General features: G+C 38.8%; 1 protein-coding gene across 3 annotated transcripts in view; it reads right to left on the bottom strand.

The window, feature by feature from the left end:
* INPP4B (inositol polyphosphate-4-phosphatase type II B) overlaps nt 1-23,773 on the bottom strand; it is a 329,605-nt gene that overhangs the window by 116,089 nt on the left and 189,743 nt on the right. For all 3 annotated transcript variants that reach the window (XM_063335598.1, XM_063335597.1, XM_063335599.1), the window contains 3 exons: nt 13,157-13,207; nt 9,748-9,827; nt 648-759 (listed from right to left, as the gene is read on the bottom strand). In XM_063335598.1, coding sequence (XP_063191668.1) covers nt 648-759; nt 9,748-9,827; nt 13,157-13,207 — 243 coding nt within the window. The remainder of the gene's footprint in view (nt 1-647; nt 760-9,747; nt 9,828-13,156; nt 13,208-23,773) is intronic.

Genomic DNA, 23,773 nt, shown 5'->3' with positions numbered 1-23,773 from the left:
TTCAGAGCATTTTCGCTCTTTACGAGCCCTTCTGTCCCTGCTCTTGTCCCACACCGTGAGCACCCCAACTCAGAATCCCTAAATACAGTCTCTGGTCAACACTGCCCTATGCTAGCACCCTGAGGCACCATTGCTGCGCCATCCCTCCCGTTGATTTTCCCCACCACTGTGTGCTCCTATGAAATGCAGCTGAACCTGCCCCTTTGCAAGGTTCACCTCTTCTTTGGCTTGTCTGTCTGTCATTCTGTCCAGGTTTGCAGTGTTGTGGGCACAGGTTGCACATAAAAATCCACGTGAACAGGACTTCAAGGGCAGAAAACAGAGGAACTGTCCAAGGGAAAAAAAAGTCAGATTTTATGGTGTCTCTATGGACAGTTGTTTGATCAGGAGTGATTAATTATGGTCAGTTGAGGTCAAAATCAGCTCTTTTTTTCCTAAAGAAGGGGAGGGACTGAGAATATGAGGATAGAGTATTACTCTGTACCTTTTGTTGAAAAACTATATTTAGTTTAGGGAGACTAAGTTTACATAGTAGTTTATTCCAGATATTTTTGATCACGTCCTTAGCCCAATTTGGAATTAGTAATTTAGGCATTTTGTACAGCTGATCATTCTAATTAATTTTGTGCAGTGAACTGAGTTTCTACCTTTTGGTCCTGGGCATCAGTTGTGATGTGGTCTGTTTCCCCATCCTCTAGCTCTCCCATCTTCACAAGATTGACTTCAATGGTACCAACTGTCTTTCCACCATCAGAAGTCCTGGAAAAAAAACCCATAACATTGGGTTACCTGCAGCATTGCACTCCTTCAGTAAAAATATGGTCTGTAAACATTTAGTCCCCTCTCCATTCTGTACAGCTGCAGTCACCTGTATTGAATTCGTTATTTACAATCACAAAGGAAATGTTAACAAAGGGAATATTGTATTTTCTACAGATTCTTTATAGCAATGAAAGTTTTCATCACGAAAGTAAGGATGAGTAAGTGCTATAAATGGTGGAAGAACCCAAAAATATTGCCAAGTTTTCATTCTAGACATTATTCTGTCTGTGGACCGTCAGAGAAAGGGCTGTAACATACCCCACTTACGACCTGCAGTCTCACTGCACAGTACACTGCTTTGTTTCCTAACTTAATCTGCGAAGAAAGGACATGCTCAGTATAATAACAAACCTCCTGCTAAACTGAAATAATGACACTAATCTGAATGTCACTTTTCCTTTTGTACTCCCTCTACAGAGTAATTATTCAGAATCAGTCCCATTTCTTTAACTATATGACAGAAGATAGTATAGTTTCAGGTGAATTCCTTTATCATCATCTCCACAGTTTACTTCCAATGAGGCAAAAATAAATAGCAATTTGGATTTACATCTCCAATCAAAGAGCACTGCTCACTACCTTTTGAAAGAAATAAGGGTTTAAACTCCAAAAAGCTACTGAATGCTTTTTCAGTAGTATGTTTCAGTACCAGTATTCAGTACCAGCTTTCACTGGTAGCAAAACACAAAGGTTAATGACACATTTCTCTCCCCGGTTTATTCTGAACCGCTGGATTTTTTGAAAGGGAGGAAAGAAGGGCAACAGATCATTTAATAATAACGAGGAAAATATAAAAACAGTCACCAAGCAAAAATCAGCAAAAGGAAACAACGAGAATAAGTTTAGCAGAATTGCAAAAGCACAGAGAAGAAGAATGAAAACAAATGGGTCTGGGGCAATGCTGTGTATAATCTCAGAAGTGAAGATGAAAAGTGATGAAGCCGTACAAAGGAATACAGAGAAGAGGGACTAGAGGGCTGGCAATAAAAAAGAAAAAATTACTTTCAGAAACAGTAATAATCCTCGCTGCAGAAAAACATAGAATCATAGAATGGTTTAGGTTGGAAGGGACCTTAAAGATCATCTCGTTCCGACCCCCCTGCCAAGGGCAGGGACACCTCCCACTAGACCAGGCTGCTCAAAGTCCCATCCAGCCCAGCCCCGAACACCTCTAGGGATGAGGCATCCGCAGCTTCTCTGGGCAACTTGTTTCAGTATCTCACCATTCTCAAAGTGGTCCTTCCGCCTGGGGCATGAGCCAAGCCCTCTGGGAAAGCCTGCACGTGGCAGAATGCAGCAAGGCAAAGCTGAGCTGGGGCTGCCCTGCCCAAGAGTGGGAGACAATGCTGCATGTTGGCATGGTGCTGGCTCAGGGGCTCTCAGTGATGGAGAGGCGCAGGGAAGCTGTGGATGCCCCATCCCTGGAAGTGTTCAAGGCCAGGCTGGATGGGGCTTTGAGCAGCCTGGTCTACTGGGAGGTGCCCGTGCCCATGCCCATGCCAGGGGGGTTGGGACTAGATGATCTTTAAGGTCCCTTCCAACCTAAACCATTCTATGATTCTATGTCCCTTTCTTTGCATTGAGCTCCCACGATTTTACATAATTTGCATTTCTGCATGCAGCATAAGGCCTTAATTAAGTCAGACTATGCCAGCTCTTTACACTGAGTAAAGTTAAGCACATACGTTAGTCTTTTCAGGCATGAATACTTATTTATCATGCTAAATCAAAACTTCCCTTTTTTTACAGTAAAGTCTCAAAATATGGCTACCCCCCAAGCTTCAAATTTAAATAATCATTTTGGTTGCAAACCATTATGCTTTAATATGTGACTCAGTAGAATACACTCATCTTGCAACTATACAAATTAAATATGTACTTATATAAAACCTTACAAAATAAACATAATTCTTCATATTTTACATGTGCCACTACTTCCTTTGCTCTAAGCCAAATTCATTACCGACAATAAAATAAGGGAACAATTAAAAATGAACAATTCCAGACAGCCTTGCAACCAAAGAAGCCTATGTTAATTAACAAAGTATACAAAAGAAAAGTAATAAGGAAGAAGGGTACCATGTCCAAAGGGTGTTTATAAGCAAAAATACATGATAATTTTGAAATGCATGAGAACAACTTAGGTGTCTTCTGCATGAAGAACATTCCCCTGAGTTGCTACAGCTTAGTGGTTTGACTTCATTTGTTTTCTCCTTCCTGTGGCAAACCAGTACACAAACAAATGGACTACAGCATTTCCAAGGAGAAATGTATGTACACCTTTAAAAATCAGAGTAAACGTGTGGCTGTAAGACTCAAAATTTTTCAACAGCTTAACACGTCCTAATCAAAGTGTCAAGTGGATGACCTCATTACCAGGCTGACTTAAACATGCAACAGCACTTTGCTGTTACCCTGGTCTGAAAGGAAAATATTGCACCCGTTTGACTTCCAGAAGTAAAATCCTACCTATCCTTTTTTGTTTGGAATACATTTTTCTGAGGCCAGAGAGACCTGCAAGTCTAAGACTGACCTACATAAACCAGATCTGATTTAAAATTACATCAGGGTAAATTAGGAGTATAAACAAATGTTGAGCAAAACGGAGCTCAATTTGCAAATGAACTGATACAAGCCAACGAGGCATGTTGCCTGAGTAAAAATGAAATGCCAGTTACGCTTTCACAGCCCTTGTCTCCCTTTTCTTTAGAGCACTACATGTTTTCTATCGTTGGTATTTTTAGAGGCTTGGCCTCAGTACAGCAGCGAGCACTGCACTGCCTGCCTGCACAAGTAGCCATATGTGTTTGGAAGCTTTCTCCATCCACGTTTAAAAAACATGATTGACCTAATTTCACTTTATATCATTTTTTTCAAGGATTTTCTTCTCCAAATCACTCCTGTTCTGGTCTAATACACATGTAATATTACAATCTGAAATACACAGTATCTGCAAGAGAAGGTAATGCAATATAATAGAAGTAAGCAGTGGGACTGTTGCATTGTAGCGGTACTCTTTCCTCTATTTCTCTTATCTTTCCACATGGAAATATGGAAACACAATTTAAAAACAAACAAACAAACAAAAAACCCCACAAACCAAAGCTTCTTTTGAATGCCACAGGCACACAAATCAACAAAAAGCCCTATAAATGTCCAGGGAGAAACTGTCATTAGCTGTGTCAGACACTGTGAATTTAAAACACCACTGGTGCATGAGAGTCTTCAAACAACAGACATGTCAGGCATTTAAAACTTTAAAGCAACATCGTGCGCTTAAATTTTGCTTGAAAGAAAATTAAAAGGGAGAAACAGAAGTGATGCAGTAGGAAAAATATTTTAAAAAATCCTAGCAATCACACTTAAATAAGACAAAAATCTGTATTATTTTACTTTGCACTAAGAGAAACGGTATGGCATATATACACTTCATACCATTTGCCTGGACAGACAGAAGAAGACGATCTCACACATACACACTGTTCAACAGACCATCAGGGGAATAATTAATTGGTTTTAGGATACTTCATAATGCATTAGGATAGAATCAGCATATTTGCTGTGGTTTAATAAAGCTGAAAAGTGCACTATGCTCTCGCATGGTGCAGTGAAGACTGTCCCTGCATCAAATTCCTTACAGTCATGAGACAAGATGTACTATAGACCCACAGGACAAAGGACTGCACCTTGACAAACCCGCATAGGGACATCGGGGGAATACAGCAATAAGAATTTAAAAAGTGCCAATGTGAAGAAGCCCACATATGGCTCAAACTCCAGCTGGCTTATGGAGTTGAAAAATTGCTGATTATTTTTTTAACAGCCTGGGACAAGGAATACGAATGGCCTGATATCTGTCCACAGAGCATCTGCACTTGGAATATGACCAGTGAAAAGGAAACACAGTGTTAGAGGAGTGATTTCTAAACCAGATGTAGAATCCAGTGCCATAGGGTGCAGGCTTTGGCAGCAGAGCTGACGGTGTTTCCATTTATCCCTAACCATCCAGTCCAACGTGACTGAATACTGCAGTGCTCACGCCACCTACCACAGCTATAATCCTGTGACACTCTGCACGCACCTAAGCAGGAGTCACCAAGGGCCCATATTCTGATGAACCTTGTGAGGGTGATGCCGAGGGAAACAGTATGTTTTGAACTTTAAAAAACCCCAAACTTCTATCAGTCTTAAAAGCAACATTGCTGTTCTACTTGCTGAGCCAAACCCAGAGACTTTTGAAGCCGTCATGAAATCTGCTCAGGTTTAAAACCACAGTTACTTAATAATACTTATAATATGAATTTAAAGTTTATTATACACATGGATTTCCTTACCATCCCAATTCCTTAAGGATCACCAGGTCAGTATCAGTTCCCTCAAACGTGAAGCCAGCACCATCATGAGCGGCAGGAATATGTGCCCACTTCAATACTTCTGGCAATAAAAGATTGACCCCCAGGCACCCAGAGAGAAAGAAGGCAACAAGCTGGTGGTGGAAAAGCAAGTGAGCTACATGAACTGAAAGCAGCAGCCATTTGTCTCCAATGCTGCTCTCATCAAGTCTCACTGCTGCATGTTGAATATGCAAATTTAGGCCTGCTAATTGGTTCCCATGGCCATACCTTGCTTCCAAAAAAAAAAAAAAAATGGCTCAAGAACACAAAGAAAAAGAGAAGCAGACTGTGTATTTGCATAGCTGTGTTAATAATAAATGATAGAGTGACTGCCTGAAAAGCAAACATTCAGTCTAGCAGGCAGCCCCTTTCTCCAATGCATAACACACAACAAATGCGATTAGTACAGACTAACATGCAGATTCTCATAAAATAGTTTTCTCTGCTGATGCAATAGATTTTGAAATGTGCAAGCACAAAACTATTGTAATTGCATAGAAATGCTTATTCTGTGAATTCACAGTGGAGCTTATTGCAATCTATACCGTTTTTTAAAAAGGCCACTGATAAATAACGTTGTATTGCATTCTAAGGTAAATAAACAAAGTTTTGCACTGTTCAATTCCTTCTCAGTTTTCATGATTTCAATGTACTGTTGATTAAGCTTCATGTCAAAACAAGTTTCGCCTCAACTGCATGGGAGATCTTCCTGCCTTATAAAGCCAAGCTGTTGCTCACCTGCTTTCTGTGGTGGATGACATGACATGAAGCAAACAAGGAACAATTTCAGGATGGAGACCAGTAAAATGCGTTGTAGGCAGACTTGTACTGAATTTTAATAGGGAAAAGTAGCTAAATATATAGTATTTTATAGTCACCACTTTCTAAGGAAGTTATATGTACACAAACTACTGCAAATCTTAGTGTGCTGCTTTCAAATTCTCTCTAGTTAGTTAAACATTGTGAACATAACTACTACTGAAGTGCAGCTACATGTCTTCTGGCCCGCTGAACCAGGAAATAGGTTCAGTCCTGAACAAGACTAATGAAAATAAAACAGCTAAAAAAAGCAGATTGACAGGCGAATAGATATTGTCCAAGAGGTCAAGTACAGCCACATGTCTAAGGAAAGTATGTAGAATACAGGATTGACAGACATCCACAGGCACGTTCTCTGAGATAACCTGGATAATTCATGCACTTCCATCCTAGTTGTTCTTTTTGAATGGTTAGCACCATCACTATAAAGCTCCTGCTTATAGGGGCCAAAGGATGTGAGTGGTATTGATATTACCCTAGTTTCGTATTGAAGTAGCCTACTTACACTTTTGGACTGTCTACTAAAAGGAGCATCTCAGACAGATGGACCTTATTTTTACAGAGAGCACAGAAGAGCACTATTACCTTTTTCCTTTGCTGCTTCTTCCATGTAACTTACTAGAAATCATACCAAAATCACCCAAGCTAAAGAGGACTTTGCTGGAAAAAAGGGTAAACTACCACCACAGGGGATGCAGTTAATGGAAGTACTACTTGCTGGCCCTATACAAAAGGCCATAGGCCTCAACCAAGCAAAAAAACCCAAACATTAAGTTGTTCTTAAAAGAAAGGCATGGCAAAAAGCTCCTCTAAACTGAACTTAAACTGTAAATCAGCTAAAAAAAATAAAATATCAGTATTAATTACTAAAATGGCAATCAGTATACCTAACTCTTATTTACAAAGAAAAAAGCATGTGTGCTTGCCTTTTTTTTTCTTTTTAAATTGGATACACTGCAACATATAGTCAATATTAAGAACTATTTGCTATTGAATATGGCTTTTGTTTTATTCAATAGCCCATTTTATCCTGTTCATCATCACAACCCTATGAGAAAGCTGGAAGCAAGTGGTATTGCATTACCATTGCAAAATGAAACATCCAAATCTATAGAAGGCTTTTCTGGTTTTATAAATTTCATATTGGAAACTGCAATCCCAAGTCTCTAGTAACTAAATTCCTCTGCCAACATCAGTTTTGTACCTTGTCAGCACCGAAGCAGTTCTACAAATTGACCTGTTCAGGTTTTGATGATTAGATACAGGACCACACATCTACAATAAACACTCAGTCATCACCTTAGGGCAACTCTATTGAGAAGAAAGGACAACCAAAATAAAAACTTCTTTTGTTTGTAACTTGTGTTCCTAATCACTATTTAAGGCACAATGGTGGGGAGAAGGAAAAAGGCAGAGCATGGTATGTCAACAGTAAGGAACTGTTGTATGCCAAGATGTATGCCAGCCCTCCACAAAATAACTGAGAAAAATACAAGAATATTCCTTTAAAAACACTTTTATAATATTACATTGTACCTCAGAAAGACAATGTCAGGACATAATAACCGGGAAAAAAAACAGTGAAAAAGTAACCAGATTCTATAATTACACCAATATTTACAGGGCACACCAAAGAGCTATTTCCGGATCCTTAAATCTCTACTTCAGATCTAACAAAGGAATAACTCTAAATCACAGGCACTCCCTAGTAAACTCCCATCCAAAGCATATCAACAGGAATTAAACAGAACTGCATGCTCTGACAAGCCCGTTGGTATATCCCCTATTCTCCTGCAGGGTGCTAGTAATAGTAGGGCAATCAGAGTAAAGCAAGTTTAGATTACTAGACTGCTCTGGTTAAACTGCCATTGAAGAAATGCGGATAATTTCTACTGATTTTGTGATGCTGAATAGCCATTATCAGGAAACAATCCCACATTTAAAAGGTTAGGATTTTTTCTTAAAAAAAAAAAAAAAAAAAAAAAAAAGAAATCCAACCAACTAAAACCTACCCTTTAATGTATCTGCAAATTAATTTGAATTGGTATGATATTTTGTCTTCTAGCATTAGCTGCACAAAGAGAACAGACAAGACTAAAAATATTAATTTAAAGCAAATCTGAAAAGGCTTAGAAGTTCAGCTGAGGACAACCTGTCAATCTGTCATCTACTGCTTATTAGTTATCCATATGAACTTTTTGTTTACAAATTAGATAGGTTAGGTACAAAATACTTACTCTTTTCAAAGTTTCCTGAAACTTTACATTCTGTCAATCACCGTGGCACCTGTCAGACATGTTCTTTCAGATCAAGTTTTCAATATGTCAGAGAGGCAAAGTTGTCCCAAAGAACTTGAGACAACTTGAAATTCTCTTAAGAACAGACTCTTACAAACACTGCTAGTATTTGTTTATCTAGCCATACATTTCCATAGAGAGTAGTCAGTTCACATTTTATCTGATCGGTTTTGTTTGTTAGAAAACAAAGTTATCTGCTTGTTAGGCACAGTATTTTCTATGTTTGGGAGAAATTAAAACCGAGGCATTTTGTTAACTTTGCCCTGTAAACTACACACATGTATGCAACTACTATTGTTATAATAGGAAGGCAGGTGCAGTAATAAAACCTAAATACTTCAAGAAGTTTCTGTTTCAAAAAAATGCAGCGTCCTTGACATAGCGACAGTACCACAACATCACTGAACAAGTTGTAATTTGGGCCTTCAGCCAAATCAAGGCTGGCTTCACGTGCACAGGGTGAAAAGCGTAACACAACTTCTCTGCAGTACCGATGTACAATATTTCAGGCAGAATATATACTAGCATCTCAGTTTTCCTAGTCACAGCTTCTTTTGTCCCAAAATTTAAGTAGAAACATGGTGAGTTTGCGTAGTTGCTCTGTGAAGCCTACCTGTACCTATCCAGTAATCCCAAATAAACCTCCATTGTGCTTGCAAAAATCAGCCCAACAAAATCCCTGCACTATATAAAGTCCAATGAATTCATTCTGAAAAACACCATCTAAAAGGTTTCCCCTAACCTTCCAAAAGTTTTGATTTGTATCTTGATTCACCTTAAGCCATGCAAGTCAGTAGCAGGGGTGAAAACTGCATTTTTTTTCTTCAGTGCACAGCTTTAAGAAATATCTGTTCTGCCCAGCCCTAGTTCTTGAACACGGGCTCCAACTCTCCTGCAGCTCTGTACCCTGTGTCACTAATTAACATCGTACATCACACACACTGCCATTTGAGTTTGGCTGCATGTAACAATAAGTTTAGGAGACTGCAATCGATTTCACATGAGAGAAGCCTTGAGTCACTAGGTCCACCATCTTCAAACATGCCTAATAACCAAACCAGCAAACTTGTACAGTGTTAATTCTTTAAACCACACGGATTAAATGAAAATGAAAACCTTATACTCCTTTTTAAAGGAAACTTTGAAAGAACATCCCCTACTTCAAGTTCCCCGCAATTCTTCTGTAGGTTATCGCACCAAAAAGCTACTAACCTTTTCTAATCTGATACATAGCAAGCTCCAGCTTAAAGAACTGGTATTTCATTTTGACTTTGCGCATGGCAGAAAAAAAAGCACTTCAAGTTGACATCCAATATACCTGAAGTAATACGGAGTTTCAAACACAGTCAAGCAGCAATCATCAAATGCCACGGGTTGTTAATTCAACAAGGTTTACCATAGAGGAAAACACTTACCTGAGGGTAAGGGTCAACTGTTTTTCCTTTGACTTTACCAAGTCTCCTACTCGAAAAGTTGTACAGCCCAGGAAGCTTCGCTACAAAACAAAGCAGAAAGAAAAAATAGCACCTCTATTAAGTTTTGAATTGTTATTTTTTTTGGTCTCACACTTTGAAATCTTTCTTTGGTAATATTATATCCTAATATACTAGTTTGACACACTATCCACTAGAAACTTTTTATGCATATGTAGCGTGATTATCACACTAAACTCTGGTTTTATGGGCAGAAATGCCTCTCTGTTTCATTACAAACAGTCTGACAACCTGACAGGTTGTAAAATGTATAGCCATAGGAAAATTTTTGTTCAGTACAAGCATTTGCATTTTGCATCTTTTTCTTTCTATATTTCTAATTTCTAGATTACAAGAAATGCTAAGTTTTCAGTGTTTCAGTTTCTTGCTACAGTTTTTCCTCAAGGCACTACCACATATGTATTCCAAATATGAATGTATCTGCGAAGAAGGTATTTTTACATTGAGTTCTGTGCAAGTTTATCAATAGAAACGTTGCATTCCTCTAGTTTATGGCAGTATTTGTAACTACTTGTTTCCTTTATTTCCATTGTAAGGTGGACCTATTTGTTGCAGTACAAGTGCAGAGAAATGGACTAATGAAACTAGAACATCTAAAGTTAAATTAAATTAAGTTGTATCTTTTCCTTCTATCAAAATCACCTTCACACATTATCAAGAAAATAGTGCAAAGAGGAAAACAAATTCATCTTCTTTTGCTTTTTGGTTATTTTTTACCCTCTGATCATATCCTGATCATATCCTCCTATCTCATTTGGTCAACTTTGGCCAACAGTAGCATTCTTGCCCTGGGAACAATGGGAAAGAAAATAACACTCTACAGCCATCCTTCTATCCATTTATCTTTCAAATATCACTTGCTCTTAATAAATTATAATGAGATCATAAGATTATTGTTTTATTACAAAAATTCAACATAAGTAGTATATAAAGTTCGTTTTTATTACATCATAGTAATGTTACTCTACTGTTGGAATGGCAAAGTAAAATTCCAGGGTAAATTGTATGTGCTTTTGGATATACAAATTCAAGAAGAATCAAGTTGCTCTGAGTCAACACATGCTGCATGGAGAGAGCAACTTTCCCCTTGAGGGAAAAAGAGAAGAGAATTTGTTGCTACTGAGAAGCGTAACTTCCTCTGGTAAAAAAACCCCCGCAGCCTCCTTTCTTTCAAGACGACCAGCTGGATATTGAGTATTTGGATGCTAATAATAAAGGTCTACACTAAGATAGGTTTTATTGCATATAAAATGCACAGTTCAAATCACGATTCTCAATTCACGTAAGCACCAACACTGGTCTCCACTTTGGTAAACTATGTCATCAGTTATAGCTCATTCCTATCAATCACACAGGCTTAGATTTCCTCCGCTTTGGCACTTAAGCAGCAACGGAAAAAAAGCATCAAGCTGAGAGTCTAGGGAAGGCTGGGAAAACTGGATTTGGGAAGTGCTAAACGGGAACTAAGTAAGGAAAAAAAAGCCTATAGGAAATACATAGAGAAAAATACTGCAGCCATACCAGCAAAGATCATGGTTACTTTTCACTACCAAAATGAAACATGTACTTTTACAAGAAATATGTCCAGGTGTGATGCACCGCCCTGCAAGAGTGAACATACAGATAGTTCTTTCTTCCTTTAGATCAGTCAAAATGACACTGTTTCTTCACTAAAACTCTATGGTGGCAGGGTTAGCTCAGATTAGTTATCTTCTTACAAGAGCATAACCTTCTCAGTACAGCGAGAACACATTCTGCAGCACAAAGTCTAGATAGCAGCCTTTATTATATTATATTATTCTGGCTTTTCATGGCATTTGAGTGCTTGTATTTGCAACCTTACTATTTGGAAAGAGGAAGAGGGATATTTGGAATGAAACTGATTAAGTTGGGTCACTTGGGGCTTCTTTTTGGAGCACAACAGAACTATAAATTCATTTAAGAATCCGAAATCGGAGTCCTCACATGATGAGGGCTAAGAAGAAATTACACTGCTCTCACAATCTAGGAGCCTTGGTCATTGTACCCACTGACCATCTGAGTGTCATATCTAATTCTCCAGGGTCATGAAATTAAAGGTGAATAGGTTTATGGGCTTAAAAAATTCTACTAATTTGTCTGTTTCATATTTTTATGCTGATTTAGAACAAATTTTCTTCACCTGACAATGCAATTAGAAGTTATTTGCAAAATTAAATAAAATTGTGAATGATGCCATGACCCAACTGAAGAGAGTTATGCTAATGTTCAAGGGGTCTAATTTCAAACAATGCGGGAGAATATTTTCCATACTGACTTAGATACAAATAGTCTACCCTGGGGCCTGAACTGGCAGTCTGCAAACCAATCTAACTTTGCACATGTGACTTGGAGAGGCTTGAAAAGTAGGCTTTAAACAGAACTGCTGCTGTAATGCTAATTACAGAGTAATGTTCCTCTGTAATTTTGCTAGTGGGGTACTTACGATTATAAATCCGAAGATATGTGCCTTGAGTAATTTGATGAATAATCTCAGCTAGCCAAAAAGAAAAGTCTCTATAATAGCTATATGAAAAGTTGAAACGCATCGATTATTTCACTAAGATTGAACTTACTGCCAAGCTACAGATTTTTTTTCAAACACTAGCTAAAGTCCTGGAAACTATGCCAAGGAAGCCCTAGTAATGCAGGAAAGTCACCCCAGGATAAAAATTTTAAAATCCAGTTATTTTAAATGTTCACAGACATAGATCTGATACCTTCCCAGATGGTGTTTGGTCTTTTATTCAGCTCTAGCAGGACCAACATTTCCCACCCCCATGAGGCATCCATATTACCTGGGATTTTCTCGCCTTCTCAGATCCAGAAATTGCAGCCCTTTGCTGAAAGTCCTCCAGACCTTCCCAGAAAAATAAGTCCTCTATAAGTCACCAGTGTAACTTCTTAAAGTGAAGCCAAAGGCAACTCCTACAGTAGTGTGTTTTATACTCTGCACATGAAAACCAGAAGGTGACAGGCCAGGCCCATTGAGGCAATGTGATTCCAAGCTCTCCATCTCATCCAGTTTGCTTGTATGGCAGTAGCTGGAAGTCTAGATAGTTGTGTTTGCCTCAGGATAATTTCAGTTGAAAAGGATTTTCGAGAAATATGTGAATGCGATTACATCAATCACTGAGACTATTACTCCTGCCTTGACTTTTTTATTCATTTAACCTAACTTCTGCTATTAGAAAAGCTTGCCAGCTCCTGTTTAGCAGTTAGGTAGAGCCTCATTTCTCTTCACTGGCTGTCTGTGTCTGCTGATGAGGTGAAAAAAAAAATAAATCAATAAATGAAAAAAAAAATTGCTTACTCCAACATCTGCTCTTGGCTCCTTGTGATCAGGTAGGACACTGGTGCGGACCTGAGAGAGGAAGGAAAAAAAAAAAAGACAAACCAAACATTACCTTTTTGTTGTTACTTGCCAATAAGAACAAGAAAAGTGCTCATGCATTTTTTCCTCATACTTTCTACGTTTTGGAGATAAATTTAAAGGGAGGTACACATGTTTATATAATTTAATTACAATAAATTAATATTTTAAGCACAGTATCTTGTGGAGATAGTGTAGAGAAAGTCTCTCACCACTACCCATTTATCATTCTGAACTTTCATGATTCTGTAAAGGGAGAAAGGCTGTGCTCAGTTGTTCCTCTCCTAAAATCAGACTCTTTGGCTCTAACTTGAATGCCAGAATGCTTCATCTAGAGTTGTTACCTGGAACGAAAATTTTCAACCACAAATGAAAGAATACAGTACACTAAAAAGTTAGTATTTTCTCCAAATAAGTACTTGCCTTTGCAGGTTGATCTGCAATAGACATCCTGATCCCCAGTCTCACACAATGTATGGCCCTGTCTCCTCCTACCACCTCCTGAGCGTCTTTAAGGTGACGGGTATCTGGAGTCATTCATAGAAGGGAAGTCGCTGTAATTCTCCCCTACACGGGACCTCCAGTTGTCCCTGCGTTTTCTGCAGGGTGGAGCTGCCATTGTACACAACCGCTTTCATTTCACAAGAGAAAGTATGGGACAACCTGACTCCCTCTTACTTCTGTATTTCCCAAAATACAGTACAGGTTTTAGCAGGGTGGGCTTAGTGTCTATATAATTTTATTGTTGAATGTTGGTTGAGAACAGAGAACTGATTAAACCATAAAAATGAGCTAGAAAAGGTATAAGAAAACCTCTGTAACACCTCTCTAACAAGCCTGCCTGAGCCAAACAAGCCTATTGGATTAACTTGCTGGTAAAAGGATGCCAGCTTCAGCAACACACAAGGGAGGCATGTACTGAGCATTCACATCTGCTCGATTACCTAGCCTAAATAACAGATATCCATTTACAGCACAGCCCCCTAAGGGCAAATTTTTGGCTTGATGTCAAAGTAAAACTCAAACTCATTTTGCAAATCTGTCCACAAGAGATGCGTTTTGTCCCATGCCCTCAAATGAGACCCTTAATTCTTTTACTCTAGCTGCAACTTACTATACAAAAAGAAAACCCTCCTTTAAATCAAAGATTGTTGTTATCCTAAATACAACATGTTGTGAGAAAGGGCCAAAAGTCCACCGCAGAGACATGACCAAGTAGCACCATAGCTTTTCTCAGTCAGCTCCCTTGATTCTTTACAGTGAGAACAATTTTTTTCCACAAAAGCCTGAAGATAGTAAAGAAATGCTACAATTAATTTAATGAGGGCCAGCATACTTTAGAAATCCATGGGAGTCTTCACTTGGATGTAATTTTACATTTGGGGTTTTTTCCACTAATATAACATTAGTAACTCCAAGGCATTTGGCTTTATAAAGAACACTAGTACAAAATTTTCAACACAAAATTCCTATTTAAATACTTCAAGTCACAAATGAAAACAAAATTACTGATATTTCTTTGTTGGTGATACCTGCCTTACCCTTTATGGGGCTGGGGAAATAACTTACAGCAGATTGTTTCTTAAAAGAAAGAAGAGGTATCAATGCCAGACCAAAAATTCAATGTCATTTTAAGATGCTAAAAAGCTGTTCTATATGCTAGCCTCAGACAGGTAACATCTGGGCCAACATGGAACGCAGGTATTTCCATTTTCTAATTATTATGGATATTTATTCAAGAAATACAAACAAATAATTTAAGAATGAACCTTCCTCTTCATCACTGATTTATAGGAAGATGCATTTGTAAACCAGAAGCAGTTCAGCAAGCACTTGAAAACATTTGTAATTGTTTTTGCAAGATACTAAGGTGTGCTTTAAAGCAAGAGGAAGCCCAAGTATCTTTTATGCTTATTGAAATCAATTTTATTCATTCCTTCTTTTGCTGGATAAAGTCTCAGCTCAGGAGAACTTATTTTTGCTTTTCTGACCCAGCAGAGAAGTGGAAAGGGATGTCAAAACCTGACAAACCTACAGGATAAGCCTTCCATATAGCATAAACACATTTTGTAATTCCTAATGCAGTTAAATAAGGAAAAAAATTTCTGTTCCTTGTTTGCAGTTCCAAGCTCAGTTTCATTAGTGTCACAACAAAAGTAGTAGAAAAAGTATCCACAAGCTTCAGGTTTCAGTTCTAAAATACTCTTCGGTTCAGCTACTTGGTTTTTTGTTTGTTTTCATTTGGTTTTAATCCCTTTATAACCAGTAGTCACATAGCCAAACGTACACAAATACTGCGTTTGGTGGGACTGGCATGAGATTGAGCCTCTCTTCTCTCTGAAATGTATTCCTTTTGAAAAGAAACTGGATTTTTTGGCCCAAGTGCATGTGTTTTTACTTTTTTTTGGTTTTTTTTGAGAAACAGTTTTAAAATGTTAATTAAAAAGAGAAGTCGTGTATGTAAATACATATATGGGAGCTATAGTCTGGTCCCTTTCATGTTGTCTATTGGTTGAGTTCCCAAACTTACTTAAACTCTCAGAATACTGCAATTATCAGAGTCCCATTACAAGATGTCCACATAGGCCCAGGCAAGCATTATTACAAACACAAAACCAGACTGTTCACAACCAAATATAAAACATAAGAAACAACTCAGCTCTAGTCCCAATCCACAAAACGAAAGCGGGCGGGGAGGGGAGAGAAATACAAAGCATTTGAAAGAGCAAATATTCTCCCAGTACTTTACCTGATTAAACAAGCTGCTATACTTTTTAAAGCCTTGTCATAAACCAACTTTCCCCTAATGGCCCCAATAGCATTCTAAAAACAACTACAAAATATAAATACAAACAAAAAGGCAGATTTTAATCCCAAGTATCCATTATTCTGTTAGAACGTCAGTTTTCTCATTATTTGCTCTAAGTTTTCCTGAGCAAAATGCAAACCCCTGAACAGTGGGTTTATTCAGAACTGGGGTAAGATTGAACGTCCCTGGAATAACACATGTTACAGCCATGATTTAGTACAGCCGTGACGTAGTAATATAATACAGCTATCTTGTATACACCACAGCTTGACGTATCAGGAAGAACACTAGTGCACTAGAACGGATATGCATGATATGTTTCTTTTTCTTTAAATCTCATATAGAGCTATATGCAATGAGTAGCTATTCTTATACTTTCTAGTGCATTTATCACAGATGTATCTAGGTGTCAAATTTTTCTAGGCCTAAATACTAAATTCAGCTTTAATTAACTGTCCTTTAGTATAAGACAGCTTTATATGATTAGAAAGAACATTTCTTTCAGTCATTCATGGCAGACTTAGACACATTCACACACGCTGTCAAAGTTCAGCAGACTGAATCATTATCATTACTGAAACTTTTGTGCCTGCCCTTAATTAAAGCCTTTGCATTTCAGTTTATGATCAAAGGCCACATTTGGAAGGCACTTTTTTTGCAAAGAAATAATGCTAGCTCCTTTTCTCAGTTACTCTAGAATTACCTCATCAAATCACCAGTGGCTTCCGCTGACTTGCCAGTACTTATTGCTGCTGGCTGCTCAAATGCACTGTTCTGTCACCACTGTTACGTGCTCCCGACATCTCACAATAAGTAGGTATCCACCACATCAGGCAAAGAGCACAGGATAAGAGGGACTACTGAAAGCAATCACTGAAAAATTGACTTAATGCTCTTTCAATATAGTATCTTCCTGGAAGGCATTCACAGCTCTGCTCTCTCAGTATAAGAACACAACATGTAAAGAGAATTTTACCTTTATGTTACCTGGAGGTGCTCTGGGACAGTGACCACCAGCACCTTTCTTATGCCACAGGCCATTTTGCCCAGAAATCGAGCACTGAGCTCTGCTAACACAACCTGCCCAGCTCTGCAGACAGCTGCTATGGATGGGCAGTCCCCACCCTCACCACCACCGCCTGCCCACCAGCCAGCCGTGCTGCACCACCCGTCCGACTGGGGGAGGATAATTCTTGTTAACTTTTCCGTCAAAGAGGTTTTAGCTTCATGTATATGGGCTGGATGAGCTGAAAGTGCTAAAATTGCTACTAGGTTCTGCAACGATACCGATCAGCTTTTATAGGGCAGATCCCATTCCAGTACGTGCAGCAAATTTATTTTTAAAAGAAGATATTGATGAGACACTGCACGTTTACCAGCTATTTATTTTCACCCTATAGATTAACAATTTGCTAAATAGTTCGATCAACGTAACGCAGTCAGCAAAGTAAAACACTTCCATCAATACTTTGCTGGATACCTGCTTATTGGATGGAGGACATAATGCTAATACAGTCATTTTCCAACTTTTATTGCATAATTATTTCTAAGAGTCCATATAAAACAAAAAAGAAAAATCTTTTACCAATAGTCAAACATGTGGTATTGCAGGGTTTACCATGCCAATGGAAAAATTGCTATGCAGAGAAACTAACAAATGTTAAAATTAAATTCAAGATGAAAACAAGTAAAGGGAACTTAAGCTATATCAACTTTACTGCAACACTTTTGCAGTAGTATAATATACATATTATGTTTATTATATAATGTATTAATAAAAATAAAATAAAAAATTAAAATATTATATATACATTGCCCTACTATATGTGTGCCCCTATTATTTGCTCTATACCAAGTGACAGTTTCAGCTGTTTATTTATCTAAAAGGGTCAAATAGAAGGGCAGGTGTATCTGCATATGGTTGGATACTTTTCATAGACAGTGTTTGATCATTTGTGCAGCTCTGTACTACAGGCAGGCAATCTTTTCAAGAAATAACATGAGGATAATGGAAAATACGAACTGTTTCAGTCTCTAGCAATAATCATAAACTGCTTTCCTTTCCAACTTCTCTACAAGTGAGTATTTTTTCTTCTCTCTGTAGGCTGCATCTTTGTATGCTTTCTAGAGAAGAGTACCAACACATAGTACAAGATAAGCACTATGAGATGTCTCCAAGCAAAGACTGAGGTTAACAGAATTTAACAGCTTATGTAGATGCATAACCAGCCTTCAAAAAAACAGATAACCACAGTTCACAAACAACAGATTACTTAGGCTCTCTCTGTATTGAGTGCATCACAAAAACCATGCCACCTCTGCAAACATCCAAATAGAAGCTGGAATAGACCAAATGACAGAAAAAAAATCTATATGTTTTGAGTACTCTAGGACATGCCACAGAGTGTCTGATGAGATTTACCAAGGCTCATTAACTCAACATGATTGCCAGGCATACCAGAGCCGTACTATCTGGCACTGTGCCTCTACGCCAAACACCACCAACCGCATCCATACAAAGGCCACTGTAGCTCAGATTCCAGGAGGAGGTGACAGCTTGGGAACAAGGCCTGCTTCAGCATGGCTCACACCTTCAGCTGCTGGCACTCAGTCTGAAAGTTACCAAACACAGCTAAGCACTGACTGTACTGAAGATGTGCTAGGAGGAAAAAAAAGGCAGCTCTTGTTAATGCACTTTCCCCCCAAAAAGCACTAACATCACATACGTAGCTTCTTCCCCAGTATGCTCCAAAACTGAAAGACACAAAGCTGAAAAATCACACGTTTGAAACACAGTTATAACATCTTCCCTATACCTAGGTCTATTCTTTTCCACTGCTATTCATATGATAAATAACTAATCCTTGAAGCAAAGTCCTAAGTTTGATTTATCTCTTGGAGTCAACGTAAATATGAAAAAGCTGTCAAATCTATCCATATAAATCTAAATAATCTTTAATACGTTTTCAGTGTATGCAATGAAAAAATAGAAGGAAGAAACTGTTTATTTACCTTGTTAATGTACAAGCATGAGCACTAGATTCAATTTTTTTTAACCTATTTGAAACAGCTTTTTTTTCCACACTGAGAAAGATCTGTCAACTGTAAGGTTATGTGAGAGTAAAAGTGACAAAGAAAAACAGTCTTTATAAATTAGAGATAATTAACATTTGAGTCTTAGCACCATTAAAAATAGATGCTCTTCTGCTACGAGTAATTAATTTGCTCTATATTGAAACTTGGGGTACACATACTCTGTCAGTATCAGTTGCTCTAGTACATTGCTTTTCAAGGAGAAGAAAAAGCCATGTATTGCTGCACCCAGTTAACTCAGCGAAGAGTTAATGCAGACCTCTGCTGCAAAGCATCCTTCTTTTGCATGGTGAGATCACTGTCACTCCCCTCCTGAAGAGCTGCTAGCTGGAGATGACCTTTGCACTGTGCTTTCAGTTTGCGCCCGTGAAGCGACACCTACAAGTGATGGTTCAAGCATCGCAGGAGTCTGAAACGCCATCTGTTCCCAGCTGCAATGCATCCAGCCGCGATAGGGAAGCGACACAGCACAGAGTCCCCGCCAGTGATAAGTCCTGACTGACAGAGGCAGCACGGCACTGCGGGTTGGTTGGTTGCTTATTAGTCAACATTTTTTTTTAATTTTATTTTTTTTTAAGAAGTCGCATTTTTGCAATCATTATAATAACCACTGGTAGTGAAATAATGAAATACAGGCTTTTTCCTCCATGTCTCAGTTCTTTTGAAGAAAGCCCAACCATGTGAAGAGACCTTCTGTAGTCTTATATAGGTACTGAATAGTCTAGGCATTTCCTCAGTTATAATTGTTATATAATATAACACCATGTTCTATGAAGACAGGCTAAAAGAGATGGGGTTGTTCAGCCTGGAGAAGAGAAGGCTCCAGGGAGACCTTATAGCAGCCTTCCAGTACCTAAAGGGGGCTACAGGAAAGATGGGGAGGGACTCTTTATCAGGGAGCGTAATGATAGCATGAAGGGTAATGGGTTTAAACTAAAGATGGTAGATTTAGATTAGCTATTAGGAAGAAATTCCTTACTGTGAGGGTGGTGAGGCACTGGAACAAGTTGCCCAGAGAAGCTGTGGATGCTCCATCCCTGGATGTGTCCAAGGCCAGGCTGGATGGGGCTTTGAGCAGCCTGGTCTAGTGGGAGGTGTCCCTGCCCATGGCAGGGGGTTGGAACTAGGTGATCTTTAAGGTCCCTTCCAACTCTAACCATTCTATGTTTTAAGTCCTTAGTCATTACAAACAGCCAGTAGGCTGGTTGCTCTTTCTCCTGCACCCCCCACCTCCATCATAATTTCCAGGAATCACCCCTTTAAAGTCTGTTGCATACTGGGAACAATCTGCAAAATCTGAAGAGTAAAAATCCCTCTCAAAGTGCTTGTGATACCTGCTCTTCCCTGCTTGCTTTCACTGTGAAATAAAAGTCACAGAAGGCAAATTCTAGCTTCTATCAGCAAGCTACTGATGGAGCATTCCTAAGCTTTTTTGACTATTCATTTATCTGGGCCAGCCAACAGGGAGCAGTTACTTGCTCAAATCCGAACACCTCAGGCTGGTTATTACAACTCCACTATCCAAAGATCACCGAGACAGACTCCACAATCCAAAAAACACCAGCAGTTAACCGCAGCCAGGGAAACCCAGATGGTCTGACAAATTACATCCCAAAGAATACTCACTCCAGACTGATTAAGAAAATAGGATGTAGAAATACATATATAGGCTTTTCTCTCACACTTTTCTTCCTCCCTGCCCCTCATCTAGCTGTGCATATTGCTTGGGCAAAACATGACTATCTGGCAATCCCTCAGTCTGTCTGTTTGAGCATCTTGCTCCCCTGGAGCGGCAGACTATCACCCAAGTGTTCAAGCTGGAATTCCAGGGAAAAATGTCTTCCTAGAATGAAAGTATTCAGCACTGCTCACAGGGCCTGAGGCAGCTGGATGGGGGGGGGGGGGGGGGGGGGGGGGGGGCGAGAAAAAAAAAAAATCTCATTTCCATATGAGTATCAGAGAATCTGTGCCAAAAAAGCATGCTAGAGAAGCCAAGGAAAGAATTTGTACTCTAACCACTTATTTCAGGGGACACTTGAGAGGATACAAGCCAAGGGTAGTGAAAAGCATACACAGTTGTCTGACGAACAGCCAGTCAACACAGTCTCACTTCAGTATTATGACGCACAACATAAATTAAGGCAAATATGGCTTGACCAGTCAGATGAGGAGCTCAATGGCAATATAAAATTACCAGAATGCAATCTTCTGCATCAAAACTTGAGTAAAAATTGCACTAGGACTCTGAATATCTTGACAAAAGTGAACTGAAATTCACATTTTTTTCTTCACTGAATAAGCAGTCTATTTTTTGAGTATGCTTTTTATTTCTATTTCATTGAAATGCTTCTGCATTTCATAATTTGTATCTATTACCATAAAAATCAGATTAAGTTCTTCAGAAATCTTACTATAAATTGAACATGACACCATTTACATTGATGAACCAGTTACCTACAAGAAACAAAGTTTGTATTTGCATTCAGTATAGGTATTTTCAACACGCCAACAGATTGCAACATTTATTCCAATGGCAGAAGGTTATTCACATATTAAACACCAAAAAAAAAAAATAATCTTGCTGCCCTAAACAAGTCCAGACCTTTCAATACTCTATAGAAAATACACCTTGGTCTTCTGACTCACAGGAGCATCTGAAAAGGAGAACTCAAGATTTAACACCCTCTGCAGCTGGAGCAGTCCCCAGGACATGCCCTCCACCCAAGCTCCCTCTAGAAGCTGATTATTATCCCTCTGCCAATACCTGACTGCGTTGCCTGCTGCGGACCTTAAGTTCAGTATTTGGAAGCAGTTATTTTTATGTGAGGTACAGAACTAACCAACTACCAGCTCCCACAGAAGCAGAAAATTGTCACAAGATTACCCAAAAAGAAAGTTAAAGATTTTATCGCCCCCCACCCCCCCACCCCCGCTTTAATGTAAATTTTTAACTTGAGTTTTTAAATTTTCAAGTGAACATTTAAGAGCAGTTCTGCTTATCTGGTCAATCGAGACTGACCAGCTTCGTTTCCCACCGGGTGTCACCCTCAGGGAATTCCAGTAGTGGATTTTCCCTGCAGTTACCGCTACGCACAGCTGCAGCAGTATCACCACCAGAAAGAACTTTTGTGAAGAGTTCAAATGAATAACAGCGTTTCCCTCAAGTCTGTGCCATGTTTACAAGCAATGCCCATCCGTCAGTATTCTGGACATCTATAGGAGATGTTGAGAGAAGCAGAGAAAGCTGCTTCAGCTCTACCGTATGAAAGAATATACACAGAGTACATAATTTCCAACTAATCCCACTCCCCTCAAAAGTGGTCATAAAAGTTTGAAAAGCAATCAAGAGCCCAATATTTTAATAAAAAGAAGTATTAGCAACACAGGGCTGTAAGAACCTCCAAGATCATTTGTTCCAATATTTTCCTGTCACAGACACCACCTACTAAAACCCCCTTCGCAAATTTTTGAACTACACCTTGAAGTTATTTGAATTTCTTCTCCCACCCTTCTGACTGGAAGGTCATTCCAAAAAATGATTGCTATAATAGTTCAGAGTCATTTTCTAATTTGCAGCCCAGCATTATTCATGGAGAGTTTATACTCATTTGCTCTTCTGCCAACACGGTCTTTTAGCTAAGTAATTATTTTCTGTTCCTTATACTGGTCTCCTGATGTATTCATAAGAAAGGAATCATATGCCCTCTCATACTTCATTTTGCTAGGATAATAAGCCAAGCTTTTCCAATACACTGTCATACAATAGGCTCTCCATTCCCCAGATCATCCCATCTGTTGCAGACCTAATTCATCTTTCTTGAACACAAACGATCACATTACTGACAGCTTTCCAGAAAAGGCCTAACATGTATATATTGAATGTAGTTCCCTGGATTCATCTGGGAATCCTGTTTGCCTCTCTCCGCTGCATTAGATCCGCTTCTCAGTCATACTTTCATCAACTAATTTACCTGCGTGTCCTTCATTTAATTTGTTTCCAATGCATGAAGTCTTAGTTCATCCAAAAAGTTCACGTTAGTAGAAGATATACTTGGACACTACTGCTTTTCATCATATTTCTATTCCAAAATGAGTGCCTTGAAGCAGCTCGGTGGGTAAAGAATTCTCTCAGCTGGCAACCCCTTTTCCCTTAGGAGACCGGGAGCTTTCTGCACGTACCAAATTTCTCTCTAATAAGTGGAAGTCTGAAGGACTCTCACATATATTTCCAGAAAAAGCACAGAAAATAAGATTTATCAATAAGGCTTTTTCTTTTGTTCTTATGACAGTTTGAGGTAATGTTTGAAAAATAGTGGAGGCTAAGGTCTGGTGGAGGGATTACCTAACAGATGGTAATTCACTTCTGGTTTGGGGAACTCTGGGTAAAATTGCTCATCAGATTTACAGTGGTAGAAGGCATAAATATAGGTTAGACAGATGAGAGGGAGTACATAAATATTTTTTTTTTCAGGTTTGCTATGAGCTCTATTTTCTTTGCCTTAGTAGACAGGATCTATCTATTAATAAAAGTCCGTTTTAGCAAGCTTCTAGCTGTACTTCCCTAGAAATTGGCCCCTCCAACCTGTAGAACAGCAGTACTGTCGTGAGAATGATTATTGTGTTCAGGGCTCCCACATGCTTTGTCCGCATTGCTA

The sequence above is a fragment of the Chroicocephalus ridibundus genome, chromosome 5 (assembly GCF_963924245.1).
Source record: "Chroicocephalus ridibundus chromosome 5, bChrRid1.1, whole genome shotgun sequence".
Taxonomy (NCBI): Eukaryota; Metazoa; Chordata; class Aves; order Charadriiformes; family Laridae; genus Chroicocephalus; species Chroicocephalus ridibundus.
This window is presented reverse-complemented; position numbering and strand designations above follow the sequence as displayed.